General features: G+C 50.5%; 1 protein-coding gene across 1 annotated transcript; it reads left to right on the top strand.

The window, feature by feature from the left end:
- The first annotated feature begins 1,581 nt into the window (after positions 1 to 1,581).
- On the top strand, positions 1,582 to 21,462 carry SEMA4A (semaphorin 4A). The gene is made up of 16 exons (XM_061185902.1): positions 1,582 to 1,622; positions 1,712 to 1,771; positions 4,044 to 4,214; positions 5,841 to 6,001; positions 7,582 to 7,644; positions 7,905 to 8,003; positions 8,235 to 8,340; positions 9,157 to 9,273; positions 9,651 to 9,775; positions 9,938 to 10,110; positions 11,167 to 11,317; positions 16,642 to 16,822; positions 19,023 to 19,141; positions 19,251 to 19,408; positions 19,690 to 19,790; positions 20,183 to 21,462. Exons 3-16 carry the CDS (start codon positions 4,073 to 4,075, stop codon positions 20,773 to 20,775), a joined length of 2,289 nt encoding a protein of 762 aa, XP_061041885.1. The 5' UTR covers positions 1,582 to 1,622; positions 1,712 to 1,771; positions 4,044 to 4,072; the 3' UTR covers positions 20,776 to 21,462.
- Positions 21,463 to 23,454: the final 1,992 nt, after the last annotated feature.

Here is a 23,454-nt window from a genome sequence, read left to right as displayed (position 1 = left end):
TTGATTTGACTTGCTTGTGATTGTAAAAAGAGGGTAACGAAGGGCAGGGCAGGTGGGGCTAAGAAGGAGAGCCAGGAAGCTGATGTTCCCCAGGACTGTGCTCTTCTGGGGCTGTCCCTGAAGCCAGAAGGGAGAGGTGGTGGGGGAAACTGGACCAGCTGGGTCATTGGCAAAGCCAGGAGTGGCTTCTCTCCTGGCTTCAGGAGCCCCTCCCTCAGTGAGGTAGCCATGCTCGCTCAGGGTGCAGAAGAGACGGAGTCCCTGGGGTGAGCATGGGGTAAGTGTGGGAGTGACATCCCCATCTCCCTTCCCACCTCCATCCCCACATCTACATCTCTATCCTGGGCTGAAAGCTGGCCAGAAAGGGGCTACTATTTGATGTAGTCTAGGGGCCGTGGGGGAGGAGTCCCCACTGGGGGGGTCAGGGTTGAACTCAACATTGTTGTCATGGGGGTCCCCAGGCTGGGCCCCAGGGCTGGGAGAGAAAGGAGTTGGGGAACTCCCACATTGGAGCTATGAAATGGCACGGCCCTTACAGCCTGGTCCTGAACCTCTGACCCCTTCCTACCACCACCCCACCTGAACTGCTGCCTGACTCCAACCTCAGCCAAGACACTTCGCCTCCCTGGCCTTGGTTTCCTGGTTTGTACAGTGAGGGGGTGGGACCCTGTCAGCTCTGAGCATTCTTGATGTTTTGGGCAGGACCTGCTACATCATTTGCAGGGCCCAGTGCGAAATGAAAGTGTGGAGCTCCTGGCACAAGATCAAGACTTTCAAGACGGCAGCAGCTGGGCATTAGACCGAGCGTGGGGACCTGCGTGACTGCGCAGGTCACATGCCCAGGAAGCCAGCCCTGGCTGTGGGCTCTGCAGGCTGCAGCAAGGGAGATGGCAGTGTAACTTGGGATCTGACTCCTGAGGCTCTGGTGCAAGACAAGCAGTGGTAGGGGCAGGGTGCCCTTCCTCCCCACCAGGCTCCTCCAGGGAACTAGACCAGAAGGCCCTTGTGGAGACAGGGGGTGGGACCTGTACCTGATGGCCTTTCTTCAGAGAGGTTTCTGTTTCCTCTTGAGTCAGGAATCACCCCAGAGGTACTGTTTCTTAGCCCATCGGAGCTAGAACTTGCCACCCCCCACCCTACACACTTGCCTTCTCCATCCAAGTGGCTCAGAGCTGAGTTTCCCAGACTAGGGCAGGAGTAGGACTCCTGAGAGACAGTGTAGCTAAGGGAGTCACTCTGGTATGAGGCAGATATGAGTTTAACTTGGCTTCTGGCTGTGTAACCTCCTTTGCCTCACTTTCATCATCTTTAAAATGGGATTATGGTGGTACCTAGCAGCTAAAATAGTTGGGTAGACCAAAGCCTGATAATGCAGACTTCATATTCACTGGAGAGGCTGGGGAAAAGGAGACTTGTTGCCAGAAGGAGAATTCCTGGGTCTCTGGAGAAGGAGGAACTCGGCTCAGGGCATTGAATCTAACACTTCCAGAGAGGCGGGGATAGGGTAAGGACTGGGAGGGTGGGGCTGGAACCTCCTCCCCCAGGCCCCACCCACCCTACCAGAGCTCCTCCCAGAGACCCAGAAAAGCCAATCTGTTAAAGCAGAGAGGCCCCAGAGCAGGGTAGGCTCCCACTCTGAGCTTGAGGTGGGGTCTGGGTGGGAGTTTCCCTTGATTCTGAGAGTCTACAAAATGTTCTCTGGGTGGCTTAGACCATGGCTTCTCCCAAGGATCTGGCAACAAGACTCCATGAGAGTCTGGGGAAGTCTTAGGTAAGTCTTGATAGAAACAGTTGTCAGGAGGGGTTTGGCTGAGGCCAGCCCTCAAGGAAATTGAGGGAAATTGAGGGAAAATGGGAGCAGAGGGAAAGGAAAGAAGGCTGAGCAGACTGATAAGAAATTCTTCTAAGGAGGAGCCTAGGCTGTCCCATCACCCTGTAGGCTTTGCTGTGGCAAGAGGGACGGAAGTTACACTACAGGAAGGACTTCCTGACCATGAGGAATGTGCATTTAAGAAGGAGGTGGGTTACTTATCGGAGTCAGATTAGCCCTGGGGTGTCTGTGCTCTTTAACCAGCAGTCAGCTGGGCTCAGGCTGAGTGTGCAGGAAACTACCCACTTTATAGGTCATGAAGCCCTTGGTGCTAGATGCCTTATTAACCCTGCATTATGAGGTTCCCCCTGGAGCCTTCAGGGAGGGGGTGAGCAGTCATCATCAGGTGTTTGGGTGCCCCAGAAGTATGTTCAAGCTCAGATGGGAAATTGTCTGGGTTTCCCACTGGCCTGATGCTGCCGTAAGAGTGTTGGAGATAAGACTACAGAAGGAATTTCCACAGCCAAGCCGTGGATAAGAGCCTAATGCAATTGTTTTATTTATTTATTAGAATTTTTTTTTTTAAATGGATTTCATTCTTTTTTTTTTTTTTTTTTAACTTTTGGGTTTATTTATTTATTTATTTATTTTATTTTTGGCTGTGTTGGGTCTTCGTTTCTGTGCGAGGGCTTTCTCCAGTTGCGGCGAGCGGGGGCCACTCTTCATCGCGGTGCGCGGGCCTCTCACTAACGCGGCCTCTCTTGTTGCGGAGCACAGGCTCCAGACGCGCAGGCTCAGTAGTTGTGGCTCACGGGCCTAGTTGCTCCGCGGCATGTGGGATCTTCCCAGACCAGGGCTCGAACCCGTGTCCCCTGCATTGGCAGGCAGATTCTCAACCACTGCGCCACCAGGGAAGCCCTATTTATTAGATTTTTTAAAGCCATTTTAAAAAATTGAAGTATAGTTAATTTACAGTGTTGTATTAGTTTCAAGTGTACAGCAAAGTGATAGTTATACATACATATATATATATATATATATATTCTTTTTCAGATTCTTTTCCATTATAGGTTATTACAAGATAATGAATATAGTTCCCTGTGCTATACAGTAGGTCCTTTCTGGCCTTTTAAACTTTCTGGATAGACGAGGTGAAAGAGATAGGTGTGCCTCCTTTTAGTCCCCTCCCAATCCACCAACTTCCGCCCAAGCCAGGGATCTGTCACAACTCGAGAGGTGGAAATTCTGGTTTCCCTTGCCCAGAGCTCCCAGTGCTGGCTTTGCCGCTGTGGGTACCTGGAGCGCCGCATGCCTGGCCCAGCCAGGCTGAGCCTCCTGTTCCCTGCCTCTGGGGCCTGGGAACCCCCCTTCTTCATTCTCTTGGATGGCACCCACGCCCAAGAGTCTGGACACCTAGGTTCTGCACTGTCTGGCTCAAGGGTGAGATGAGATGGGTGGCTGGGTGGGGGGTGGCAGTCCCAGGGGAGGATTATGCAGAGGCCCAGGGAGACAGACAGCAGCAGCACAAGGACCAGGGAGAGAGGGGGCAGCTACAGAGGCTGGGAGACAGCCAGCCACTCCCTGCCCTGGGCCACTTTCCGCAAGAGGCTGATAGCCAGCCCTCCAGGCTGGATTCCCATCTCCTCCCTGCAAGAAGAGGCCTGTAGGCCTGAGAGTCAGCGACCTAAGCCCAGCTGCGGAGAGATCAGAGCAGGCTGATTCAGACCTGGTCTGCTTTTTTGGGTCATCAGAGGGTAGGGCTGTGTACGAGGCCCTGGGTATCAACAGATCTGAAAGTGCCAGGAGAGTCAGGGCTGAAGAATCTATACTGTGAGTGCAGGAATCTGCTCCCCAGAAAGTTCCCTGCCCAGGACCAGGCATTGGTTTGGCCTCTGGGCTATGGGAGGAGGGAAGGCAAAGAGTAAACAGCAAGAAAGACTTCTCTGAGAGTAAGGTGAGAAAAGGCAAAGTGGGGCTATTGGTGCAAAGAGATCAGAAGGGCGGGATGGGGAACAGCTGGACTCCTACCCAGAGGGGAGAGTGAGGCGGGATGAGGCCTGTGGGATGATGGAAGTGAGACTCTCTAAGGGCACTCTGGAGAGGAAACTGGCCCGTCTCTCTAACATCCCCCCCACAATACACACTTCTGCTGCCTGGGGCTATCTGATTGGTTGCCAGGGAAGATGTGGTAAAGACTGCTCACCCAGAGAGTGGCGGGTGCCTGTTTCCCCAGAGCCGTCTGGTGACAGCCTCTGGCTGAGCATGGCCCTTCCAGCCCTGGGCCTGGACTCCTGGAGCCTCCTGGGCCTTTTCCTCTTCCAGCTGCTCCTGCTGCTTCTGCCACCACCGACGACCGCACGGGGTGACGGGCAGGGGCCCACACCCAGGGTCAAATACTACGCAGGTAAGTGTCTGATGATCAGGAAGTGTGGGGATGGCAACACCGGGCTGACTGAGAAAGGAGTGAATGATGAAACTCACCTGGGGCAGAGACTGAGGAAAGGGAAGTGAGGGGACCGGGGGGCCAGGGGCGTTGTGCCTTCTGGTTCTCCAGAGTTGGTGATTTTTCTTTCCCTCCTTAAATGTCACTGTTATCAAACTGGTCACCTCAAACCCGTAACTGCTTTCATGCCCTCAAGTGCCCCAAAGCCAAGGGCCCTGCCAGAAGAGCATCTGTGGGCCTGGTGACCCAGGACACACCAGGACACACAACTGCACAGATGATGCTGGACCACGTCATGCCCAGTACTGTGGACACCAAGAATACAAGAACTCAGTGTGGCCTGGCTGGGATACGGACCCTGGGACCCTTTAGGCACAGCTTGGCTGGTTTCTTACTGAGGGTGTGGTGACTGCTGGTCTTCCACCTCCAGGTAAAAGATTCAGGAAGGGACATGGGCCCTGTAGGAGTTGTAGGGGCAGTCTCCTGGGCACAGCTGTGTCTTTAGCATCTTTCTGGGGCAACGTGGTAAAGGAAATGCATGTTGCCCGTTGATGAAGGGGCCTCCTCTGTGTTGGGTGCTGAGATTACAACATAAACAGGACTCAGCCCCTGCCCTCAAAGTGCTGATGGTCCCAAGGGGAGGCAGATGAACAGACAACCACACTTTGGGGCGGTCAGTTCAGTTACAGAGGGGTGTATACAGTTCTGGGGAGGCCAGCCTCTCCAGCACCTTGCCACACGTTTCCCCAACTCCTCCTCTTGGTTGGTCCTAAGAGTCTCGGAGCCTCCAAAGGTAACAATTAGCTAGTCAGTCCTCTAACTAATGCAAAAGTACGAATGTGCTCATGAGAGAGGATTTCAGAAGCTCCTCCCCCCTTGCTGATATGCCAGGGGACCAGGCACACACGCCCCACCTCTGCCACACCACGGTGATGGGGAGACCTCAGGGAACCTCCCACAACCAGCTGGAATCCCATGCCCAGATGACATCTAGGCGCTTGCAGGAAACTTTGGAGAGAAATATTTCCTTTCTGTTCAGCCTATGGCAGTGATTCTTGTGGTGGAAATTTCCTGCAGTAGAGGCGGGGAGGAAAGTGGGGCTGGTGAGTGGGACCCCTACAACCCACAGCTACTCTGACACATAGTCCTATCTACATCTAGCTTTCCTGTCTGTGGCCGCCAACACCTTCCTGTCGTCTCTCGGCCTTCTGCCCTCCCCACGGGTGAGGACCAATGTGTCCTCCCCCCACCACAGCCCCCAGGCCTGGAAGAGCATCCATTGTACCTCACTTTATTTCCTGTCCCTTTGTCTGTCTCTTGGGTACGGGCCACCCTCCCCCAGCCCCAGTCTGTCATTACCCTGTCTCTGGCTGCCTTTCCTCTCTACTGTGAGCTCAACACACAAAGCTCCTATGGCTGCCAGCAGGGTGGGACGAAGCGGGGAGCTGCTGATGAAGAGTGGGTCCAGTTGCCAAGGTCTGGGGAGCACACTCTGCCAGCCCTTTTCTTCCCCTGATTTTATCTCAGAACTCAGCTGCTTGCCCACTGACTTCTCATCACTGTCTCCTTCTCATCACCTCTCAACAGGGGATGGACGCAGAGCTCTTAGCTTCTTCCATCAGAAGGGCCTCCAGGATTTTGACACTCTGCTCCTGAGTGGTGATGGAGACACTCTCTATGTGGGGGCTCGAGAGGCCATTCTGGCTTTGAATATCCAGGATCCAGGGGTACCAAGGCTGAAGAACATGGTGAGAGGCCAGGGGAAGGGCGTGGGCTGGGAGTGAGGAGGGGGCCGACAGCTGCCCTGCGCTTGGGCTTCTTACGCATGAATAACCACCCAATTTGCTGTTACCTATAATCAGCAACAATCAGCAATTCTTTTTTTTTTTTAATATTTATTTATTTTATTTTTTGGCTGCGTTGGGTCTTCGTTACAGCGTGCAGGCTTCTCTCTAGTTGTAGCCCGCGGGCTCCAGGGCACGTGGGCTCTGTAGTTGCGGCACGCGGGCTCTCTGGTTGTGGCTCGCGTGCTTAGTAGTTGTGGTGTGCAGGCTTAGTTGCCCTGTGGCATGTGGGATCTTAGTTCCCTGACCAGGGATTGAACCTGCGTCCCTGCATTGGAAGGCGGATTCTTAACCACTGGACCACCAGGGAAGTCCCCAACAATCAGCAATTCTTCGTAGAGACATATATATATGATCGGTATAACAGACAAGAAACACTATAGTGGCCTCACTGTTCATTGGTACCATGAATACTGGTTGAATAATATTAATTACTAAAATGGCTGATATGGAAATCATTGACACATGAGAGAAACATTGACTCAAATTATATCAATAATATGATATCCACCCACTGGTAGAAATCACTGAAGCTTCTGTGTTAAATTACAGTCACCCTACTCATGGGAACAACGTGAGGGAGAAAGGGAGAGGGAAGGAAAAAAGGGAGGGAGGGAGCTAGCAATTACTGAGCATCTCCATGGTTTGTTTTTCTGAATGTGTGGTCTGTGGGCCACCTGCACACATGGGATGCCAATTAAAAATACAGATTCTGGGCTTCCCTGGTGGCACAGTGGTTAAGAATCTGCCTGCCAATGCAGGAGACACGGGTTTGAGCCCTGGTCCGGGAAGATCCCACATGCCACGGAGCAACTAAGCCCATGCGCCACAACTACTGAGCCTGCGCTCTAGAGCCTGCGAGCCACAACTACTGAAGCCCGTGTGCCTAGAGCCCGTGCTCCGCAACAAGAGAAGCCACTGCAATGAGAAGCCTGTGTACTGCAAGGAAGAGTAGCCCCCGCTCCTCCCAACTAGAGAAAGCCCACATGCAGCAACGAAGACCCGACACAGCCAAAAATAATAAATAAATAATAAATATAATTTTTTAAAAATACAGATTCTCTGAGGTGTGAGGAACTGACATTTTTAACAATTTCCCCAGGAAATGTGGTGTTTTTTTTGCCAACTGCTGCTTTTATACCATGCATGGCATTAGGTCCTTTACATATGCTACCTAGTTGTGCCCTCCAGAAGCCTGTGCAATTGACCAAGATCACTCAACCAGTAAGTGGCTGAGTCTAGATTCAAACTCAGGTCTGATTCCATAGGCCATGTTCTACTATGGAGCTGTGTCCTAATGAATAACAGTATCATCAGAGTAATAGCCAGGGTCACAAAGTGAGGTTATTATAGCCCACCAGCATGTAACTAATCACTATGCCTGCTGGTGATTTCACATCAGAGCCAAGGTGGGGATGGTAGGTCAGAGCTGGAGCTGAAGACCTCATTCCCTTTATCTCCCCTTTCCCAATGCCCCACTTCAGATACCCTGGCCAGCCAGTGACCGAAAAAAGAGTGAATGTGCCTTTAAGAAGAAGAGCAATGAGGTAAGTAGAGGTGGAGATACTGGGGCTCTGGTAGAGAACCCTGGTGTCCCTAGACCATCACTGGATGATCCCAGGTTGGGCAGGCAGCAGAGGATGCTTGTTTGCATGATAATTGCCTGCATCATGTTCTATAAAGACAGACAGGGACTGCCTCAGCATTGCCCAGTCCTTCTCCCTACTAGGGAGTGAGGGAGCAGCCTCTGGGGGCCCAGGAGTTTGGGGCAAGTGCCCTGGAGGCCTGAATTCTCTATCTCCCCCAGACACAGTGTTTCAACTTTATTCGTGTCCTGGTCTCCTTCAATGCCACCCATCTCTACGCCTGTGGCACCTTCGCCTTCAGCCCTGCTTGTACCTTCATTGTGAGTTATCTGGCACCAGCTCTCAGGCCCCAAGCATCCCTCCTCACGTCTACTCCCAGCTCATCCTCTGCAGCTCTGGAAAACTCTGGTTTTCCAGACGCAGGACCCTTGTGAGCTTCCTGGCCCCAGACCAATTTTCCTCTACATCCCCTCCCCTTCCTCCCTCACACCCCTCCTTTCCCAGACATGAGACTCTGGCGTTCTGGCCCCCCAGCCACTCCCCCTCTCTAGGAACGCCAAGATTCCAACCTGTTGCCCATCTCGGAGGACAAGGTTGTAGAGGGGAAAGGCCAAAGCCCCTTCGACCCCGCCCATAAGCACACGGCTGTCCTGGCAGGTGAGTATGAGGTTCCCTGGTCCATCCCAGCAACTGCTTTCCCTGGTCACTCTGTGACATATGGAATCTGACAATTTCCTGAAAAGCAGGGGACAGAGGGAGGAGAAGCCAGGAGGCTCGGAGCACAAAATCAGAGGGAGAATCAGATACCCCAAACACCAGCTCCTGCTGAAACTGCCACAAAGGAGGTGGAGCGAAATGGATATGGAGAGATGCACAGAGGCGGGAGGGTCCAGGAAGGGTCTCAGGCAGGGAAGAGGCCTGAGATTCAGTCATTTGTTCAACAAGTATGCTCTGTATGAATGCCCCCTCTGGTGGGCCAGGCATTGTGCTAGGGACTGTAGGGATTACAAAGAAGAAATCATGGTGCTGTGCCCTCCCGGTCACAAACCATTACAGACTCCCCACCCTGGCTTCCTGAAGGCGGTGGACTTTGAGTGGGACCTTGAAAGATAGGTAGATGGGCAGGGAAGGTGTTCCATGAAGAAAAGGGTAGGACTTAAGGTACGGAAACAAAACAAAGCCGTCTTTGGGCAACAATGAGTGATTCTAACTGGCAAGTGGTTTAGCTGGGCATAGGAGGGAGGAGCCAGAGAAAAGTGCCAAAACACTGAAGGCCATAAGGTTGGCCATTCCCTGTGGGCAGAAGGACCTAAGAACGGTGCTCAGTGGGGGGCTGTGAGCTGGGCTTTGGGATTCCATAGGAAGGTGTAGAACACATGAAGGAGGCCAGAGGCTGATGTGAATGCTGACAGGTCTGAGGAGGGCAGGGGCACCCTCCAACTGATGAGGTCTCCCCTCCTCTCCCCACACTAGATGGGATGCTCTATTCCGGCACCATGAACAACTTCCTGGGCAGTGAGCCCATCCTGATGCGCACACTGGGATCCCAGCCTGTCCTCAAGACAGACAATTTCCTCCGCTGGCTGCAACGTAAGGACCTGAGCCCTACCCAGCACAGGTCTGGCCCCCTTCCCCAAGTCCCGGAGACCTGGCACCGTGAACTGCTGTTAATTCACTCAACTCTCGTTTGTTGAGGCATACAGTGTGCAAGGCAGTACTGTTCGGCATTGGCGGTACTGCAGGGAAGAAGACATAGCTCCCATCCTCTTGAAGCTTTCATCTTACATAAATAATTAAAGACGTACCAGTCGCTCCCCGCCCCCACCCCCCACCCATGGCTATGTCTCGACCAGCTGTGGGACCCGAGAGGTTGTGTCTCCTGTCCTCCAGAGCCAAGGGTTTTCACAAAGGGGAAGCCAGGGCATCCAGGTGCTCCATCTCTTAGCCCATCTGCCCCGCCCCTGCAGCGGACGCCTCCTTCGTGGCAGCCATCCCTTCGACCCACGTCGTCTACTTCTTCTTCGAGGAGACAGCCAGCGAGTTTGAGTTCTTCGAGAAGCTCCACACATCCCGGGTGGCCAGAGTCTGCAAGGTCTGCGGCCTGGGCGGGAGGCGGGGCTGGATGTGGAGGAGCCAATGGGGAGATGGCAGAGGCGGGGCTGAGCGCTTAGGGACCAATGGGAGTGAGGGGCGGGGAAGAGGGTGAGGTCACGTGGGGGCAGGGGGCGTCCCCTGACTCCTCCAGTGCACCTAGAACGACGTGGGCGGCGAAAAGCTGCTGCAGAAGAAGTGGACCACCTTCTTGAAGGCCCAGCTACTCTGCGCCCAGCCGGGGCAGCTGCCCTTCAACGTCATCCGTCACGCTGTCCTGCTGGCAGACAATTCCTCCACCGATCCCTATGTCTACGCTGTCTTCACCTCTCAGTGGTGAGCAGCCAGGCGGGAACGTGGCGGCTGGAAGCGGGATTACGGGTCAGCACCCCTGTTGCCCTGGCCCGCCAGGGAGGGTAGGAACTGATGTGAGCCGAGCACATACTCCACACTTCACATACGAAGGCATTTGATCGTCACCATCTCCCAGGAATTTGACTCATGCCCTTAGTGTAGATGGGAAAAATAAAGCTCAGAAAGGTTCTTATTAGTTTATATCCTGCCTGGTTCCAAAAAGGATAGGAGGCAGCTTACAAAAGGCAAACATTAAAATAAAATCAAATCCATGAGGAAATGGAAATAAAAGGAGAATAAGGGAACCCAGGGATCCGGTCAGCACATTACACATGTGCTTTACAAATGTGCATTACAAATGTGCAGTCCTGGGATGTCGGCACAAATTTAACTCTGAGCTTCCTAATGGTCAGAGCAAAGAGTGAAACACCACCAGCGACATAAGATAAAAATACAGTCATTGCTTAGAGGCTGAGAAAGTTTAACTTACTTGCTGTGGTTTGGTATCTGCTGACAATATGTCAGGTATGAAAGACATCTGTTGTAAGCAGGGTCTGGTATCTATGGCATCCAGAACCGAGAATATGGTGTATGTCACAGGTTAAAGAGAACAAGAGAGACCTTTTGTCTCCACAGACCAAGGCTGAAGGAATAAAAATCGTTGTAGTCAGGCTCTGGTTGGTTATCTGAGGACCAGAAATACATGGGATCCCCAAGGAGTAATACTTCATCTGGAGCCTGTTGGGGAGCTGGTTATACTGCCCCTCCCATAGGGGCCCAGTCTGGGCAGGCCAGGCAGGAGACACCCCAAGGCATGAGCCCCATTTAATTCTCATTAAAGATAATCACACCTCAGATCCTAAGATGGGCTAGAGTCTGGGGCTCTCCTAGCCCTTATCACCACAGCTGGGGCCTGACCCAGCCCTTCATCCTCCTGCCCGTCTGGGGTTTCTCACCAAGGGTGGGCCAGGGCTGGAAGGGGAGTTTCCTGGTATAGCAGAGGAGGTTACAGACAATGTCCCCTTTGGCTTTCTCCAGGCAGGTTGGTGGGACCAGGAGCTCTGCTGTCTGTGCTTTCTCACTCAAGGACATCAAGCATGTCTTTGAGGGGAAGTATAAGGAATTGAACAAAGAGACTTCACGCTGGACTACTTACGGGTTCCCTGATATCAGTCCTCGGCCAGGCAGCGTGAGTACTACCCACCCCACTGAGCAAACTCTGCCTCCCCAGACACATAATATGCATGTCAAAGTACCTATCACGGCATAATAAATGCCCAATAAATGCTAGTGTTCCCCGCACCCCCAGGTCCTGTCTGCTCAGATATTCACCCATTCTGGCTGCCCACATTCCACATGTGTCCAACCCCATCCTAAACACAGAGCAGCACCCCTTCACCCCAGCTGAGTGCACCCCAAATACCTGGGTATATCACTAAGGAAACAAGGGAGCACGGGCTGTGCGAAGGACTGTCTTGGGCATCTTCACCTGCATTTCTTATTTAACTTTTGTTTTTTGATCAGAGTGTATATGTACAGCATTTAAACAATCATATAGATTTACATGGTTGGTTACAAAAAACAGCCCTGTTTCCTATCCTCAGCACTTTTTCCTCTCTAGAGACAACCACCTTCAACTCTTTTAGCTGATTCTTTTGACATTTATCTCTAAATCTTGAAATACTTTTCTTGCTACTTCTTGATGTTTCAGTGTCAGGCAGTGTCTATTGAATTCCCATTCTGGATGGTGAGGATTTAACCATGTCCCCCACCCTCACTCAGCGATGTGCTGGAACTGGCTTGCAGCAACTAGCAAGAACCCTTTGTGCATCTCTTTACAAATCCGAGTTCAGTGACAATACATTGATAGCTTGAAATCAGCCATGGTGGGAATAATACATCATGGAAGTCAGCAAACACTTCAAATCAGAGGTCCCCCCGCTCATCGTTCCCCAGAGCTGCCTTATCAACACACCACTGCACCCACCCCTCATCTCCCAACATTGTTTTACAGTAATTTTGGTTAGATCAATATTTATATTATGATTCATTATTCACAACTGAGCCAGGTAGTAAGCCATGATTATTTTTCCTTTTTGCATAATTTAAAATTTTTCCCTGGGGTTAGTAATTATCTTGATTATTATTATTATTTTTTTGCTTTGTTTTCTAAGCTCTTATCTTTAATTCAACCCCAAACTCTTCCTCAGTTATCTGAATCTCTTTTAAAAACAGATCCATTAGGTATTCTAAGAGTTTCGTCTTCCCGGAGATCCTTCCTATCTGCTGCAGTCTGTACTACATCTACATCTTAACTACATCCGGGACACAACTGCCATCCTGGAATCTCCCTTCCTCATCATTCTGGGCATTCCCTTTGCCACTTTCTTGTGAAAATCTGGTGGTTCTTGCATCCCACAACTTCCTCTCTTTTCTTTTTTTTCACTATCTTATTTTAGTGGAGATTCCCAGAAAGGGATACATGGCAGGTAAATTTTTTTGAGACCTTGAATGTCTGAATATGTCTTTATTCTACATTCACATTTGATAGTTTGCCTAGGTGTATCTAATTCGAGACTAGAAATAATTTTCCTTCCAAACTTTGAAGGCTTCCTCTATTATCTTCTAGCTTCCAGTGCTGCTGTTGAGAAGTCTAAAGCTATTCTGATCCCCAACTCTTTGAATGTCACCTGGTTTTTTTTTTTCTCACTGGAACCTTGTAGTACCTTTTTTGTGTCGCTGGTTGTTTTGAAATTTCATGGTATTGTGCCTTGATGATATCTGTTCGTTCATTGTCTGGACATTCAATTTGCCCCTTAAGCCTGGAATTTTAGTTCTTTCAGTTCTAAGAAGTTTTCTTGAACTATTTCCTCCTGTTCCCTTTTCATTCAACAAATATTTTTTGAGGCCACCTGTCACTGTTGTAGGCACTGGGGATATAGCAGTGAACAAAACAGACAAAAGTCTCTTTCCTCATGGAGCTGACATTCTAATGTCAGAATGTTTTTTCACTTCTTTCTGGACCTCCTGGACTAGTCCTCTACCTTTTAAAATCCTTTAAAAGATTTTTTCCATGTCTTTGGTTTTGTTCTACTTTCTGAGAGAGTATCTCAATTTTATCTTCTGATCCTTCTATCAGATTTTAAATTTCTGCTATCAGGTATTTAATTTACTAGATTTTTTGAGCTTTGAATATGTCTTTTATAAACATGTTCCATTATAGAGAATTTTAAATATATAAAAAGTGGACAGAATAGTGTAATGGACCTCCGTACACCCATCAGCCAGCTTTAACTCATAGCCAATCAAACTGTTTCATCTATACCCCACCCACTTCTCCTCTTATTATTTTGAAGCAAATTCTGGTCATTGTATCATTTCATCTGTATTAGTTTCCTATGGCTGCCAAAACAAATTACCACAAAAGTGGTGGTGTGAAACAACAGAAATTTATTCTTTCACGGTTCTGGAGGCCAGGTGTTTGAAATCAAAGTGTCAGAAGGGTTGGTTCCTTCTAGAGGCTCTGAGGGAGAATCTATTCTATGCCTCGCTCTGAGCTTCTGGTTGGCTGCTGGAAACCCTTGGTGTTCCTTGCCTTGTAGGCACATCACTCCAATCTCTGCCTCTGTCATCACTTTGCCTTATCTCTGTATGTCTCCTCCACTTCTCTTATACAGACACTTATTGGATTTAGAGCCCATTGTAATCCAGAATGAGTCATCTTTTTTAAAAAAATATTTTATTTATTTATTTATTTATTTGGCTGCATTGGGTCTTAGTTGCAGCATGCGGGATCTTTCATCGCGTTGCGCAGGCTTCTCTCTAGTTGTGGCGTGTGGGTTTTCTCTTCTCTAGTTGTGGCGCACAGGCCCCAGGGCGTGTGGGCTCTGTAGTTGTGGCGCGCAGGCTTAGCTGCCCCGCGGCATGTGGGAACCTAGTTCCCCGACCAGGGATCGAACCCACGTCCCTTGCATTAGAAGGCGGATTCTTTACCACTGGACCACTAGGAAAGTCCCCAGAATGAGTCATCTTGAGATTTTTAATTATGTATACAAAGACGCTTTCTGCAAATAAAGTCACATTCACAGGTTTTAGATGGACATGTCTTTTGGGGGACTACCATTCATCCCATTACCTCTCCATAAATATTTTAGTATGTATCTCCAAAGGATAAGGGCTTTGAAAACAACAACAACATAGCCATAGTACCATTATCACACCAAAAAATTAATAATAGTTCCTTAATCTAATATGCATTTAGTGTTCAAATTTCTAATAGTCTCACAGATATCATAAGGGTTTTTAAAAAATATTGTTTGTTTATTGGAGTCAAAATCCAAATAAGATCTGTAAATTTGGATTGGTTGTTCTTTTCAGTCTCTTTTAGTCTGTATGTTCCCTTTCCAACTTCTTTTTTTCTCTTGCAATTTATTTGTTGTGTAGAATTTTCCACTGTCTGGATCTTGATTTTGCATCTCTGTGATGGAGTTTAAGTATTTTCTGTAAATTGGTTGGTGTTTGGATCTACAGACGTAATCAGATTAAAGTTTGATTTTCGGGAGCAAAACTACCTCATAGTGGTAGTGTGGTCTTCTTTCAGGAAGTATGTAATCTCTGGCCACACTCTTTGAAATAAGAACTCCTCTTTTGTAGCATTATGTTCTTGTTTCATGGGTATACTATCTTCATAATTATCTCTCTTAAGATAATAATGATACTTTGCTGTGGTTTTCTTTTCTCTGAATCATTTCTGTTTCCTCTTAGGTTTTTATTTATTCATTTTTTCCATTTCCTTGTTTTGATCTCTTTCATGTTCATGGTTTCACTCACATATCTGGTAATCCTTGGTTATCTACTCATATTTAAGAGGGAGGGGACCATGAAGCTGTTTGGAAACTCTGCACCCTGGGCATGACTTGGCAACTTGAGCTCCGTGATAGCTCCACAGAGGATGGTCTGTCTGGACTGCTTTGTTGGGGACCTTCAATGTCAATATCTTTAAGTCTTTCCTCTTGGACCTCTAGTCAGTTTTCCTGGAGTAGATTCTTCCAGTCTTCTGCCTGGAGGGAGATGGTCTGGCTCCTGGTGTCTGGGAGCCATGGGGAAAGAGGGCTGGGTGTGGGGGAAGAGTCTCAGCAGGTACTGTGTCTACTTGGATTTAATCCCCTGCTTTCATGGTGGTGTCACCCATCTCTGCTGTACTCCATTCAGAGTCCCTCTGTCTTACCCTCTCCAGAGAATAAACCTCCAGTTTGGGGCTAGGGTATGGAAGGGACAGTCACTCAGTGGCATGGAGCTGGGAGGAAATCTGCCTGCTTCTTAAAGAGACTTTCAAATAATCTTCGTTATTCAGCCCCTCCTTTACCCCATTTCCAGAGGTGACTGGGGCCACTAATCCATGAACTTCAGGAATTCTGCCTTATAAATCAGATAGTTTGGGGTTATCCCTGGGCTGGCTTAAGAAGATTCTTTTATCCTGCTAAGTCTTTTCCTATTTGTTCATTTGCTTTCCACCTTCCAAAATGTGGCTGCTTTTGCCTCCTCTCCTGTTCTCCCCATCCCTGTAGGTTTGTGTCTTTAAAAAAAAAAAAAAAATCCCTTTGGGAGGAAGTGAGAGTAAGTGCATATGCTCATTCTGGCATCAAAATGAAATACAGATGTTATTACATCACTTTACAGATGAGGAAGTTGGAACTCATAGAGGTGGGGTAACTTGTCTGAGGACGTATCTTGTAGGTGACAGAGCTGGGGCTGGTGTTAAGACAGTGCTCTTGGAAATGGAGGACAAGAATCGTGACCAAAGATCAGGACACAGGTGTCCCAAAGCCACAGTATGCTGGTGTTGGCAAGTCCTTTCGAGAACAGCCGGTCCAACCCCCTCATTTTATGAGTAAGAAAAAGAAGGCCCAGAATGGAGAAGGGACTCTCCCAGAGTCACGCATCAAATTCATGCCACACCATGATGAGAAGCACTCCCTGTTCACCACCCCTTTCTGTGACATCATTCATTCAATTACTGACTCAGCGAACATTTATTGGGCACCAACTGTGTGCCAGGTCCTGTGTTAAGCCTGGGCTTACAGACATGAGTTCAAGGTGGTCCTCGTCTGCAAGGGACCCTCACTCTACTTCCTGCTGGTGGCCAGGCATCCTTGGTGAAGGTGATGATGGAGGAAAATAATGACAGCTAATGTTTATGAAATACTTACTTTATGCCAAGCACTGTTCTAATTACTTTTCATGTATTGGTGCATTGCATCCTCACAGCAAGCCTGTGATGTATTGGTAATAGGCCCATTACCCTGTTAAGGAACCTCAGGCATGCTGAATTCAGAGGCTGGAATTCAAAGCCAGGCAGTTCCGGAGTCCAGCTTTAATCCCCATCCTGAAATGAGGACTGCCAAGAGGAAAGGAGGCAAAGGATATTAGCCAAGGGGGAGGGAGGGAGGGAAGACGCAATGGGTGAGTTGAAGGAAGGAGAAAGCTGACCTGATCTGCCTCCTCCCCCTTCAGTGCTCGGAGAGCCCCTCCTCTGATAAAGCCTTGACCTTCATGAAGGACCATTTCCTGATGGATGAGCCGGTGGTGGGGACACCCCTGCTGGTGAAGTCTGGTGTGGAGTACACACGGCTTGCGGTGGAGACAGCCCAGGGCATTGACGGGAATAGCCATCTGGTCATGTACCTGGGCACCAGTGAGTAAAGGGCTGAAGGCCACCCCTCAGGGGACCAGAGCAGGGACTGCAACTTGGGTTGAGGAGGGAAACCTTTGAGTTCATTCACTCAGGCATTCATTCAACACATGTTTTCTGAGCACCTACTTTGTGCCTGGCACCCTGCTAGGCTCTGAAAATACAGTGGGAGAACAAAACAGCCCTGTCCCTACCTTCTCTGAGCTTTCAGTCTGGTGGGGGACAGAAACATGCAGGGCTTTGGTGACCTTAGCAAGAACTGTTTGTCTTATGGGGAAGACATGCTAGAGAGGTGAAGAGTGAGGGAGGATAGAGGGGGAGCTGGAAACAGTGAGAGTAGAGATCACAGATCATGCTTCAGGAAGCTTGGCTGTGAAGGGGAAGAGGGGAGGGGGAGGTAACTGGAGGAGGGCGTGGGATCCAGCCAGCAATCTTTTTAAAGATGGGAAAGATCGTCAGGATCCAGTAGAGAGGGAGATGGCGAAGAGATGGGCAGGCGAGGGGCTAAATGGCAGGTGAAGTTGCAGAGGCAGCAGGAAGCCTGGTTCTAGAACCAGGTGGAGGGACTGGTCGTGAGTGGGGGAGGTACAGACCTCTGCTGGGATGGGAGTGAAGGAGTAGAAGGGGGGATAAGACTGGACGGGGGAATGTATAGACTTGTGGGGGAAATGGGCAAGAAGTAGAGGGAGCTCTTTTGTGAAGGCTTTTGTGTTTTCTACGAAGTAGGAGGACACAAGGTCATGAGCGGGGCTGGGGTGGGGGGCGGAGATTGAGAGGTAGAAAAGGTGGGAGGTTTGAGGAGAGAGGAATAGATTGAAATATTCATTGTAGAGAGAAGGAGAGGGACTTCCCTAGTGACGCAGTGGTTAACAATCCGCCTGCCAATGCAGGGGACACGGGTTCGATCCCTGGTCCAGGAAGATCCCACGTGCCGCAGAGCAACTAAGCCCGTGCACCACAGCTACTGAGCCTGCGCTCTAGAGCCCGCGAGCCACAACTACTGAGCCCGTGCTCCTAGAGCCCGTGCTCCGCAACAAGAGAAGCCACCACAATGAGAAGCCCGCGCACCACAATGAAGAGTAGCCCCCGCTCGCTGCAACTAGAGAAAGTCTGAGCGCAGCAACGAAGACCCAATGCAGCCAAAAATAAATAAATTTATTAAAAAAAAAAAAAAGAAAGAAGGAGAGACAGTCTGCGGGGGAGATGGGGAAGATTGCCAAGCATATATTATATTGAGGGCCTGGCTGAGGTGGATGCCCTTGAGCTTTAGTGGAAGAAACCCATCAGGTTCATTCATTCTTTTAGGACATCAGCTGTGCATATATTGGGTATACAATAGAGAACAAAACAGACAAAAATCTAGCTCCTTTTTGGAGTGCGTGGGGACAGACAATAAACATACTGAGGAGTCAATTACTTGGTACATTATGAGATTAGAAAATAAACAGAGCAGTGTGTGGTCAGGAATGCCAGTTGGGGTGGTAGTAATTTTTAAAAGGGTGGTCAAGGGGCTTCCCTGGTGGCGCAGTGGTTAAGAATCCGCCTGTCAATGCAAGGGTCACGGGTTTGAGCCCTGGCCCGGGAAGATCCCACATGCCGCGGAGCAACTAAGCCCGTGCGCCACAACTACTGAGCCTGAGCTCTAGAGCCCGCGAGCCACAACTACTGAGCCCGTATGCCACAGCTACTGAAGCCCACGTGCCTAGAGTCCGTGCTCCGCAACAAGAGAAGCCACCGCAATGAGAAGCCCGCACACAGCAATGAAGACCCTACACAGCCAAAAATAAATAAATTAATTAATTTTAAAAAAAAGAAAGTGTGGTAAGGGTAGAACTCACTGAAGTGCCTTTGAGTAGAGACACTTGATGGAGGTGAGGGAGGCTGGTGACGTGATTTTCTACAGAAGTGCTCAGCAGTCCACTGCCCCATGTCCATGGAGAAAGGGGACGGTTGGGTTCCTCCAGGCATGGAGTTTTATCAGGCAGTTGCAAAGGAAGGGCCGAGAGGCAAGGGATTTCCAGCCATTTACAAGCAAGCTCCATCTCCAAGGCATAGAGGGAAACGGTCTGACAGATCTGTGTCCAGTGCACACTTCAGAAGGAACTTTCTGACAGCTGCGGAAGCCATCTGGAGTCAGAGAGGGAGCATGAGAGGGGTGTGTAGATGGGGTCAGACAATTTCAGCTCTCTCTGTCTCTTCACAGGCACAGGGTCCCTCCACAAGGCTGTGGTGAGTGGGGACAAGAACGCTTATCTGGTGGAGGAGATCCAGCTGTTCCCTGACCCTGAGCCTGTTCGCAACCTGCAGCTGGCCCCCACCCAGGTGGGAAGGGGCCTGACCCTCAGATGGCCTTCTAGTGGGGCAGGCCTTGGGTGCTGGGTCCTTCCTAGGTGTGGCAAGGACGCCCTGACACTCTCCATCTCTCTTCCAGGGCGCAGTGTTTGCAGGCTTCTCAGGAGGCATCTGGAGGGTTCCCCGAGCCAACTGTAGTGTCTACGAGAGCTGTGTGGACTGTGTCCTTGCCCGGGACCCTCACTGTGCCTGGGACCCGGAGTCCCAAATCTGCCGCCTCCTGCCCACCACCATCCCGTGAGTGCCAGTTACCCAGCTTATGGTCTTCCTCTTTCCAGGTGCTACTAACACATTCCCTGTAAGATTCCCCTGGCCTGTGGGGGGCTCCTCCAGGGATGGAGTTGCACCAGGCAGTTTTGAGCTGCTCCAGCCCACCCTGGGCTTCTCTTACCCTCCTCTCTGTTCTACCTAGTCTCCCAGACCCACTTTCTTCCCTCCTGCACTTCACTCTCTTGCTCCCTCCTCCTCCCACTCTTGTCTGTTTCAAGGGATAATTTTTGCTTTCCCTGCCTTCTCAGGAAGTCCTGGAAGCAGGACATGGAGCGTGGGAACCCAGAGTGGGCATGTGCCAATGGCCCCGTGGGCAGGAGCGGAAGGCCTCGGAGCAGCCCCCAAATCAGTGAGTGTGGGACCAGGGGAGGCACAAAGGCTCGGGAGGACTTCTGGGAGGGGGTGGGCATTTCTGCCTCAGTTTCTCCCCCAGCACCTGCCTGGCTTGAGACCTGAATACCCAGAGTTGGAATGGATTGGGATGTAGGCTGTCGGGAGGAGGGATAGGAATTCTAAGCTGGGATTCAGGATTGGGGTTGAAGTTGCTTCTGGTGTCAGAGTTGGAGTCAGATGGACTGGGGAGGTTAGTATAGGGCCCAGACTGGAGATAGGAAAGGGGTCAGAGTTGAGTTTAGGAGTTGAAATAGAAGTTGGAGGTGGGAGTTGGGGCCCACATGTCGGGTAGAGACTCCCTCCTGCCTGCTGTCTCCTTAACCTTTGGCCCCTTTCCCTTACCTACAGTTAAAGAAGTCCTGGCTGTCCCCAACTCCATCCTGGAGCTTCCCTGCCCCCATCTCTCAGCTCTGGCCTCTTACCACTGGAGTCACGGCACAGCAGCGATCCCGGACGTCTCTTCCACAGTCTACCGTGGCTCCCTCTTGCTGCTACTGCGAGATGGGGTGGGGGGTCTCTATCAGTGCTGGGCCACTGAGAATGACTTCTCATACCCTGTGGTCTCCTACTGGGTGGACAGTCAGGACCAACCCCTGGCCTTGGATCCTGAACTGGCGGGCATTCCCCGGGAACGCATGGAGGCCCCGCTGACCACAGTCGGTGGTGGGGCTGCCCTGGCTGCCCCGCGGTCCTACTGGCCCCACTTCCTCACCGTCACTGTACTCCTTGCCTTAGTGCTTTCAGGAGCCCTCATCCTCCTCCTCGCCTCCCCTTTGGGGGCACTCCGAGCCCGGGGCAAGGTCCAAGGCTGTGGGACCCTGCCCCTCGGGGAGAAGGCCCCATTGAGCAGGGAGCAGTGCCTCCAACCCCCCAAGGAATGCAGGACCTCTGCCAGTGATGTGGACGCCGACAACAACCTCCAGGGCACTGAGGTGGCTTAAACTCTGGGTACAAGCTGGAGCTGTCGGGTAGGGCAGGGCGCCTGGCCATGCTCGCTGGGGGTACCGGGAGCAGTGCAGCCCTGACTAGGGTGGGAGTAGCACAAAAGACCACCTTCCTCCCACAAGAGGACCTTCTCCGCCACTCTGTGCCACCGATAGCACTCAGTGGGGCTGGGCACAGCGGCCTGACTCCCCTATGGGACTCCCTTCTACCAAGCATGTGGCCTCTCTAATGGGGGCTGCCCCAGACCTGGACCTAGGCTATGATAGGAGGGCCTAGAGAGGATCCTTCAGTTCTGGCCATTCCAGGACCTTCCAGAAACATACTGCTACAGGAGACCCTAGAACACCAAACACCTAAGCAACTGTAAGATAGCACACCACACCTGGAGACTCCATTCTAAAAGCAGCTGCCACCTTGGACACCAACACTCCCCTCTCCCAAGGCTCTCCAGGACTCTGCAGGGAGCTGCTCCCTTCCTGCTCCCCTTATCAACTCAACCCGGGAGGTCTTTCCTAAAGTCTCACCTCCTTCCATCTTGCTTCAGTTGGGGTAGATTTAACCCCTTCTGGCCTGGCTAGAACACAGGGGTAATCTGAGCCTTGTTCACTCCTTTTCCCTGGCTGACCCCTGGACCCCTTTCCTCTCCCCTCTCCTTTGTTTTGGGATTCAAAAACCACTTGTCGCAGACAGTTTATTTTTTATTAAAAAGACAAAGCTTATGACTGGTGCTGTTTTTGTCGGGGCAGAGTGCTCCAGCCGAGGACCGCGGGAGGTAAGGGGAGCAGGCAGTCCGAGGACATTAGTAGGTTTGTGGGGTGATTGTTCTCTCCAACTCCAAACCACCTCCTTTACCCTGCCAGCTCCCTCCCAGCCCCCAGCCAGCCCCACAGCCCTTTCTTCCACTCCAGGCACTGCTAGAGAGTGCCTGCAACTCTGCCTTTGGGGCCAACACACGTCTGTGTGTCTGCCAGCCAGGCAGCACCTCATCCATCACGGACTCCGTGCCGCAGCCCCACAGTTGCTGTCCCCAGCTGTCCCACACTTCTCTTGGCTCCTCCTCAGCCCCCCTTTCCCACTGCAAGCTGTTGGTTTCAACTCTTGGTGGATTGAATTTATAGCAAGACTGTGCAGTCACCCCCATCCTGGCCACATCCTTCCCAATATCTGACAAACACTCTGTCCACGCCCCCTTATCACCTTCCCCCTCTCCCTCCTGTCACGAAGGCACATGTCCCTCCTCCAACCAAGGCTAACAGGTGCATTTGCCCCTTCCGCTGTGCCAAGACCCCCTGCATCGCCCTCCCCACTTTATTACTCCCTCATCGTTAATCTCCCTTCTTCCACCCACAAGTGTGCTAGGTGCTCTCTGTACCAAAAAAGAAAACAAAGCAATAATCCTTCCCACAGCTCCGCCCTTTCAGTCTACCCCCTCCACCCTCACTAACTCTTTCTTTCCTGTTACCACCAAACACCAGGCAGGGTCCCTTCTTGCTTTCCCCCACCCCACCCCCAGTGTCGCCCTCACCCTCTTTAATGCCCTGTGGTCTGTCTGGCTTTTCCCCCACCTCTCTGCTCAGATGACTCTCCACGATTTCCCAGAAGCCCCCCACTGGCCTTGACCTCTGTGCAGTCTTTACATCTTGGCCATACTATTCTTCTTACAACTCCCTTCTACTATGGCTTTTTCTTAAAAAAAAAAAATTTTTTTTTTAAATTTTCAATTGTGGTAAAAAGCACATGGTGATATAAAATTTATCTCCTTAACCATACAGTTTAAGCATACAGTTCAGTATGTTAACTATATTCACATCGTTGTATAACAGATCTCTAGAACTTTTTCATCTTGCGAACCTGAAAGTTGATGTCCATCAAACACCATTCCTCCTCCTCCCAACCCCTGGCAACTTTCTGTCTATTAGTCTGACTACTTTAGGTGCCTCATATAATCATATAGTATTTGGCCTTTTGTGACTGGTTTATTTCACTCACCATACTGTCCTCAAGGTTCATCCATGTTGCTGTATATGACAGGGTTTTCTTCCTTTTTTGAGGCTGATGAATATTCCATTGTATCTATAGACTACAATTTCTTTATCCATTTGTTTGCTGATGGACATTTGGGTGGTTTTCACTTCTTCACCATTGTGAATAATGCTGCAATGAACATGGGTGTGCAAATATCTCAAGATCCTGTCTGCTAGGGCTCCTTCATTGGCGTTATTTGGCTTCTCTTGGTATTTCTCCCCTTCTGGTTCCTTTTCTTCCTCCCATTACCCAATGCACTTTTACCCTGAGGCTTGGCTTTCACTGTTCCAAGCACCCTTTCCAGACCTTCTCTCTTGTGGCTCCCCATGACCTCTAGGCCAACGGCTGTGGAGTAGTGGAAAGGGAATGAGGCCAGGGTTGAGCTCCTGGGGCCTTTGTCTGCTGTTTATAGGCTTGGACAGCTCTTCCTGTCTGCACCTCAATTTCTTCACCTCTCAGAGGGAAAGGATGCACAGGAAACTTCCTGCTTTAAGCATTATGGATCCCTCACTGTCAAATACATAGCTCCAGAGCTGAGCTTTCTCCTGTGCTCCAACCAGTGCAAGGACAAGCCTGCTGGACGTCTTTATCCAGGTGACCCAAAGGCTCCCAGAACACCTATTCTCTGTTTCCCTTCTCAGCCTCCCACC

Source organism: Eubalaena glacialis, chromosome 3, assembly GCF_028564815.1.
Source record: "Eubalaena glacialis isolate mEubGla1 chromosome 3, mEubGla1.1.hap2.+ XY, whole genome shotgun sequence".
NCBI classification, from domain to species: Eukaryota; Metazoa; Chordata; class Mammalia; order Artiodactyla; family Balaenidae; genus Eubalaena; species Eubalaena glacialis.
The sequence above is the reverse complement of the archived record's forward strand: the minus strand, read 5'-3'. Positions and strand labels throughout refer to the sequence as shown.

Coding starts and splice junctions, on each gene's coding strand:
- SEMA4A (XM_061185902.1), top strand. CDS start 4,073: ATGGCCCTTCCAGCCCTGGGCCTGGACTCCTGGAGCCTCCTGGGCCTT. Junction 7,645..7,904: donor TTAAGAAGAAGAGCAATGAG/GTAAGTAGAGGT, acceptor TATCTCCCCCAG/ACACAGTGTTTCAACTTTAT. Junction 19,791..20,182: donor TCGGAGCAGCCCCCAAATCA/GTGAGTGTGGGA, acceptor CCTTACCTACAG/TTAAAGAAGTCCTGGCTGTC.